Raw genomic sequence first — 8,355 nt, 5'->3', positions numbered from 1 at the left:
AGATAAGGGCATAAAATAGTCTCTAAAACATTGTAATTATTTTATAATTTTTTCATACAGTTGAATATGTAATAAGAATTATTACAGTTATAACTATATTTATTCTTCATGAACTTAAGAGTAAAATATGTCATTTATCACGACTCATTATAATTATAAATAAAATTAATAAATAATATTTATTTAATTTAAAATATTTATTCGAATATTAATAAATACTTCAATTTCTATTTTATATATTTATCTCTTTACTATTTGAGATCATGATTGCAAAAATGTTAAAATTTCGGTTGATTATACAAATGATATAAGATGAAAAATTAATAGATAATAATGAGATAGTTTGTGAATAGTAGTAAAATTATTAGAGTTAAGATATTTTATGAGTTTTGGGAAATAAGAGATAAAATATTGAATAAAATCTTATAAAATTAAAATATTATTAAACAATAGTTTTTTTAATATTATTTTTGTTTTTGAATTTGAATTTGAAAAAATTAATTTTTTTTAATTTAAAAAAATTGTAATGATTATATGAAAAAATTAAAAATTAAAAAATATTTATATTTAAACGTTGAGATGAGACGAAATAAATTCAAACTATATGTAAAACCATACGGGTCCATGTATACGAGCAGTGCAAACATTGCCGAGAGGCTGAGATGTTGATCTTGTGTAGCTATACCCATGGAATTGGTATGGATGTATTATAATAGTCAAATGTACTACAAGAATGATACAAAATACGAATTCCATGTACACAAACAAGAAATACGGGCAGTGAAAATAAAACGTTGGTTTACGAGATATCGTTTTTCTTGAAAAAGAGGGCTCGCTTTTATATCAATAATGATAAACGTACATTTATTTTTATAATTTTTTTATATAATCATGTTTTAAATTTAAGGTGTTTTTATATATATAGAGAAATGCTACAATAAAATCTTATACCATACATCTCTATGATTTGTCATTATTGTTATTTTATTTAAACATACATATAATGTAACATTAAAATGCCACTCATCATATATTAATTAGGTATAAGTGTATCGTGTAAGGTTTTTATGTAAAATTTTCCTTATGTAAAATGAAGTTTATTTTATAATTTATTTGATAAAAATGCGACTCATCTAAAATATGATTGTGTAAATTGTTGTGTCTGCATCATTTTCCTCTATAATATAACGACTTATTATCATTTGTTTATTTTAGTATAGAGGTTTTTTACAATATTATTTCCAATGTAAGATTTGTAAAGAGAAAGGCATATATACACAAAATAGATGAAACGAAATTTATAAATACTTAATTGAAAAATTATATGGATAACCATAATATTGTAAAACTCATTGTATATTCTTCAATTTCTTATTTTAACTCATAAGGTACAGGAAATAACATAGTTTCTTATATATTACTTCTAATAATTAAAGCTTTGTATGTGTAATACAGACATTAATAATATTACATTATTGATGTGATAGCGTATAAAATGCCTATCGTGTACTATGTAGGGCATAAAAAACTAACTTGATTAATTATCTAAATTTGGAAAATAAGAGGAGTACTACAGCCACAAATAAATTATATAAAAGTAATCACACAAACTAATATAGATTCATGCGATCTGTCATATCTGATTTATAATAAAAGTAATTTTACAATTTGACAAATCACGTTAAGCCACATTAATTTGTATGATTAATTTTGTGTAATCACTTTGTGAGTATAATATTTATGTCTCGTATTATCCTTGTTATATACGTTTGTCTTGAGTTAAGAACTAGGTCTCATTTGTATTCGTAACCCATCTCAACCCACTTCAACTCATCTCATCTCATCATTACAATTTTTTTAAATTCTCATACAAAATATAATAAACAATTCAATTTTTTCAAATTTTAAAACAATTTTCTCAAATTTATACATAAAATATAATAAATAATTCAATTTTTATTCTACTATTTATAAACTATCTCAACTCATATTAACTCACCTCTAAATTTAAACTGCTCATAAAATATATAAAGGCTTATGTGTGAGAGGGACGAACTTAGAAAAAGTATACTATTGTCACTTTTGAGTTTCTGTGCAAATTATATTTCCGCAAGATTGAAAGACAATATAATTGCTCATACGACAAATCGAATCAGGAACACATGGGAGAGAAAGTGCTGCTCTGCCATCTTCAGATTGAGTTCTGTCGTCTGTCCCCGTTGGGGTGAGCCCGAGAGACTGCATCGACAACGTGAAAAACGTGGGTCAAAAAAGATGAGCTACTGCATACACTTTGGACAGTATAGCTTGTTCCCCCCTGTGATTCAAGTTGACTACGGAGTGGGAGGATGCAAAAAAGCAGGAAGCCCAAGCTCTCTCTTTTATAATACTTATTTTATTTTCTTTATTGTATCTTTAAATCAAAAGGATAAGCAGGGAGTAGAAGCTTATAACAGAGAATAACTTTTGACCATTGCCTGTTTGGGGCTGCATTAGGTTTTAAGAGTATTAAAAAGTATTTAAGTAGTTTTAAAAATTCGTTAATGGAAAAATTAAATTATTTGAGTTATACATATTAAAGTATTTTTTAATCACGAATAAGTTAAAAAGTTTATTTGAAGAAAAATATCATCTTCAAACACATTTTAAAGATGATGTTTGAATATCTATACTCATAAGAAGTTTAGATTTTGTTTAACGATGATAATTTCAATTTTTAGAATTTAAAAGACTTTATAAAAATGTATAACCAAACATGGCCTAAAATTCATTAGAAGTTTGGATAGCTATGATTTCAAGAAGTATAGATTTTGTTTAAAGATGATGATTCCAATTATTATTATTATAAAGAATGATTGATATTTTGCAACTTTCGTAATGAGATTACCTTAATAATGATTAATACTTAATTATTATCGACGGTTTCATTTGGGTGGGGACGTTCCAGACACACGAGTGGTTACGCTACATTCTCTCCGAGATAGAAGCCGAGCCAAGGTTTTGGAGCCATCTAATCTTTTGGAGCTCAAACTTCAATTAGCCGAGCCGAATATTGCCGGACATCATCAAGTCCAGCCATGTATCCGAGCTCAGAAAACCACGCCCAGTGAGGGACAGGACCCCGCCGGCCCACACCCAAATTTTCAATTCTCCCAAATAGTCAACCATTTTTTTTAACCGTGGTTAAAACACAGTTAACGTTCCCATTATATTTGCATTTTGCACTCCTCTGGAGTTGTGTCTTCTGGCGCTCACTTGTTTCAAAGTTTCCTTTTAACTCTCTCTCGAGCGCATCGCATTTCTTGGAGAGAGAGAGAGAGAGAGAGCGCATGCGAGCCTTCAGCTGAAGTTGCGGCGAGAGTGTGGTAGTACTGAAGGTCGACCTGCGAAGCTGCGAAGATGATGGTGTTCTCAGGTAAGCAGCAGGTATTTCCGGTGGACTACGAAGCGGATGTCTCGCAACGGCTTCTGGAAGCTTCCCTCACCGGTGATCTGAAGTCGGCGATTGAGTGCATCGTCGATCCCTTCGTGGACGTGAACTTCGTCGGCGCGGTGTGCTTGAAGAGTAGGAAGACTGAGCTGGTCACGCGTGACGAATCGCCTAGCGAGGTCCGTGTGGAGTACGAGGAATTCATGACCGACGTCACCCCCTTGTTCCTCGCCGTCCATGCCGGCAACGTGGACCTCGTTAAGAAGTTGCTGGTAATTGCTCGGACCAATGGCACCGAATTTGATGTTTTTGACTGTTTCATTCGCATTGCTGATTTTCACCCATTTTGGTGACTGAGATCGTGATTACGTTTTTGTATCCACAAAGCTGGTTTTGAGCGTTACTTATAAAAAAAAAAAAAAAAAAGTTGGTTTTGAGCGTTTTAAAATGGTAACTGATTTTGACGCATTTTGTGTGTATCCGACCTCACTAGTTAATGGTTCTCATTTTGAAAATGTCTCAAATACTCGCGACTTTTCCTCCCCGACATAAATAGCATATTTGGCTTTATCTGTTTTTAATTACTCGGATTTGAGAAGATTATGACGGTTTTGATGCGTTTCAAGCTTTTTAATATAAAGGCAGTGCTTTAGGAAGCTAAGGTTTGATTTCCTCAGCCTCAGGCATTATCCTTATTCCGTATTAAAGTTGTTAATTACTTTGAGTTTCTTTGGTTATTGTCTCCAATGTTTTTCCCTAATTGGGCCAGCTATATAAATGTCTATCTCTTATTAATGCTAATGAGGTGGTAGCCCGTAACTAATTTATTGGTTTAGCATCAACGATGTTTTGAAATCTTTGTCACCATTCTTGTTCTTATGGTATTGTCATTACTGAAGTTAAATGATGCTTTCGACCGATGGATGCTTGTGATTCATTTTATTTTGTGTTTTGGAAACGAGAAGAGTTGGTATTCCTGTTCTGTCACTCAGTAGATTGACAGTTTGATTTTTTCCAAAGGCCTATCACTATCTCTTTTTGCTTTTGCTAGAGGCTCTTTATAACTGATTACTTTGATATGTATTTAATGGATTTTTTTTTTCCTTTTCTTTGAGATTAGGAGGTATCATTTTTGCATGACAGTTCAACTATCTCCACAAAACGTTGTTCGAACTACCATGAAGTTTTTATGCATGCTTAAAAACCGCAAAAATATGATGGTCCTTACTCAACCTTCCTGTCAAATTTATCCTATTGTTGAATTCTGTGATGAAACATATAGTTGGGTCGACACTGTGGGGTTCAATTTATTTAATATTGGATTTTTTTTTCTTAATTAAGATTGGTTCAGGAAAATGCGTGTCATTCAACTTATTGAGTGCATATTCCTGGTTGTGGTCCTTCCTTTTGTGTTATAAATACTTTTACTTGGTTATGTTTTCTGTAATTAAAATGAAGTAAATTAAAAATCTGGTTTCAAAGTAGTTAATTAGAAATGCCAGGTATATATCTTTGATTCTTTAATTTGACCCAAGTGGATCTCCCTCACAGCAAAAGATCTACTTTTTGATGAAGAGATGCAAGCAGAGATATTTAAAAATTTAACCCTTTTGATATTATCAGTCTTGATGGTCGTCAAAGCATTTACTTGACTCTGACCTTTGTCCAGAGCAGGCTAAGTGCATAATGTATGCATACATAATACGTCCACTTTTTCTTCACAAATGTACTCACTCACGAAAGTTCCATGCTTTGCTTATCAAATTATATTTGTTTTTCCATTTTTGTCTGCCTGTGGCCTTACCTTTTGCATTCTCAATGGCTTGTCATGTACTAAGGGTTGGCACTTTTTAAATTTCAGAACTCTGGAGCAGATGTGAACCAGAAACTCTTTAGGGGCTTTGCACCAACAGCAGCAGTGAGGGAGGGTCATTTAGAGATTCTTGAGATCTTACTTAAAGCTGGGGCCTCACAGCCAGCCTGTGAAGACGCTTTGCTGGAGGCAAGCCGTCATGGTCGTGCAAGACATGCTGAGCTGCTCATGGGCTCTGATCTCATCCGGCCCCGTATTGGTCTGCATGCTTTTGTCACTGCATGCTGCAGGGGTTTCATAGATGTGGTTGACACTCTCATGAAGGTAAAGCCTCTTATTTGCATGTGCTTTCACTTACCAATCTTTTCGATACCACTGCAGAGACTGTTGTAATTAAACAGAAATGAGCATTATATGGCTGCCATTAATGTCGGTTCATGTTGCAGTGTGGTGTAGATGCAAGTGCGGCTGACCGGGTCTTGCTCCAGTCATCTAAGCCTTCTGTTCACATGAATGTTGACTGTACTGCACTTGCTGCCGCTGTGGTTAGTAGGCAGGTTCCCATTGTCCGTTTGCTGCTTCAGGTGAGCATTTTGCACCTCAGTATTAACTATTAGAATGATCGTGATGGTACATGTGGATACAAGTTTGGGAGGGCTCTGTTTGTTGCACTTAAAATCCCTGTACTCTTTCTGAGCTTACAGATTCTCAAGTGTACCCTTCAAGTCATTCTTTAATATTAAGCAATTTAATAGTGTAAGCAGTCATATGATCCTGAAAAGAATGAGTTTTGTTTTAATTTTTATTTTTTGGGGAGGGGTTGAGCGGGGGGGATAGAGGGGAAACATTCGCTGTTAGTTTGATCCATTGAGAGTCTGTGATGTTGTTGTTGTAGCTATTACAGGTGGATGTAACTTGATGACAAGCCAATGGTATGGGCTTTCGGAGTTGCATTAGAATCTCCTCTGAGAATGACTTATATTTGTAGCATGTGATAGGATGATCTGCACCATAGAATCTTGGATAAGATAGTGACCGACCATTATTTTTTTTCTTTTCACAATTACCTTTTATTGTTTCTTTTTCCCCTCACTGCAATCTTTCTCCTGAAATGGAAAAACAGGCTGGTGTCAGGACGGACATCAAAGTGAAGTTAGGAGCATGGTCTTGGGACATGGCTACTGGGGAAGAATATCGAGTTGGTGCTGGGTTGGCAGAGCCCTATGTCATCACCTGGTGTGCAGTGGAATATTTTGAAGTGAGTGGTGCAATCTTGCGTATGCTCCTCCAACACCTCTCCCCCAATACCCCTCATTATGGGAGAACTCCCCTTCACCATGCCATCCTATGTGGCAGTGTAGGAGCTGTCAAGGTGCTGTTGAATTGTGGTGCTGATGTAGAATGCCCTATTAAGACAGCCAAGAAAAATGAATTTCGTCCTATACACATGGCTGCCCGTCTTGGATTATCAACTTTAGTTCAATGCCTTATTGACTCTGGTTGTGATCTAAACTCAAAGACGGATTCTGGTGACACAGCCTTGATGATCTGCGCAAAATATAAGCGTGAAGAATGCCTCAGGGTATTGGCCATGGCTGGTGCTGATTTTGGCTTGGTAAATGTTGCTGGTCAGTCTGCAAGTTCAATTGCTGGATCAAACCGGTGGTCCCTTGCTTTTCAAGATGTGGTGTTTGATGTAATTAGAGCCATGAAGATACCAAGGTCCAGCAATATGTCTATGTTCTCTCCACTAATGTTTGCAGCCAAAGCCGGTGACATTGAGGCTCTGAAAATTCTGATTGGGTGGGGAGGATTTAATCTTGATTATCAGGATGAAAATGGTTTCTCTGCGGTTATGATTACTGCTCTGAAGGGTCATGTTGAAGCATTCAGGTTGCTGGTTTATGCAGGGGCTGACGTAAAGCTTCACAACAAATCTGGTCAAACTGCAATCACTTTATCTGAGTCACATCAGAGTCATGACTTATTTGAGAAGGTAATGCTCCAATTTGCCCTTGAAAAGGGCAACCGCAATGCTGGAGGGTTCCATGCTTTACATTGCGCTGCTCGTCGTGGTGACTTAGATGCAGTAGAGTTGCTTACCAGTAAAGGTTATGATGTAAATGTCCCTGATGGGGACGGATACACTCCCCTCATGCTAGCTGCAAAGGAAGGCCATGGGTCCATGTGTGAATTCTTGATCTTGCGTGGGGCCTATTGCGATACCAAGAATGCTAGAGGTGAAACAGCGCTCTCACTTGCAAGGAAAATCGTCGGCGGGAAAAATGATGCTGAGCATGTGATACTGGACGAGCTTGCTCGCAAGCTAGTATTAGGTGGTGCCTCTGTGCGGAAACACACCAGGGGAGGGAAAGGGACTCCGCATGGTAAGGAAATGAGAATGGTGGGGTCTGCAGGGGTGCTGCGATGGGGGAACTCAAGCCGGAGAAATGTGACGTGCCGGCATGCAGAGGTGGGACCTAGCGCAGCCTTCTGGAAAAATAGGAAGAAGAAGGGTGATGCTGATGAACCTGGAGTGTTCAGGGTGGTGACTACAAAGAACAGGGAGGTGCATTTTGTATGCGAGGGTGGGTTTGAGACGGCTGAGCTCTGGGTGAGGGGCATTAAGCTTGTGACAAAAGAGGCTATTTTTGGCAAAAATAGCAAGCCGAGGGAAACTAGATGGTGAATGGTGAGGATGTGGACGCAGGCAATATGTAATATGTATAGTTGTTCGGGGGAGTACTTCATCTTGAAGTATCTTTGCATTTTCATTGTAATGGTTTTGACAGCCAGTAGTTGTAAATTTGTTCACCTCTAGTTAAAATTAAAAATATGGAAATTGCGCCTACAAAGAGTCAGAATTTTTTATTTTTGCATTTTTTCAGCCAATCAGTAATCACTCAGAATCCTTTAAAGGGGCCCAAGATCATGAAGACAGCACGAAGGAATTTAATCAGATGGTTTATCTCATTTTATCATTATAATTTTTTTAAATTTTTATATAATATATAATAAACAATTCAATTTTTTTAAATATCAAAATAATAATAATATTAAAAAATAATATTTTTTTTTAACTTTCATCTATCTCATTTTATCTTTAATTCAA

General features: G+C 35.9%; 1 protein-coding gene across 1 annotated transcript; it reads left to right on the top strand.

Annotated features, from left to right (window-relative positions):
• The first annotated feature begins 3,239 nt into the window (after window positions 1–3,239).
• On the top strand, window positions 3,240–8,098 carry LOC109009174 (ankyrin repeat domain-containing protein 17-like). The gene is made up of 4 exons (XM_018989560.2): window positions 3,240–3,702; window positions 5,292–5,567; window positions 5,690–5,827; window positions 6,367–8,098. Exons 1-4 carry the CDS (start codon window positions 3,400–3,402, stop codon window positions 7,930–7,932), a joined length of 2,283 nt encoding a protein of 760 aa, XP_018845105.2. The 5' UTR covers window positions 3,240–3,399; the 3' UTR covers window positions 7,933–8,098.
• The last annotated feature ends 257 nt before the right edge of the window (window positions 8,099–8,355 follow it).

Source organism: Juglans regia, chromosome 1 (genome assembly GCF_001411555.2).
Source record: "Juglans regia cultivar Chandler chromosome 1, Walnut 2.0, whole genome shotgun sequence".
Taxonomy (NCBI): domain Eukaryota; kingdom Viridiplantae; phylum Streptophyta; class Magnoliopsida; order Fagales; family Juglandaceae; genus Juglans; species Juglans regia.
Note: the sequence above shows the minus strand (reverse complement) of the source record. Positions and strands in the feature narration are given on the sequence as shown.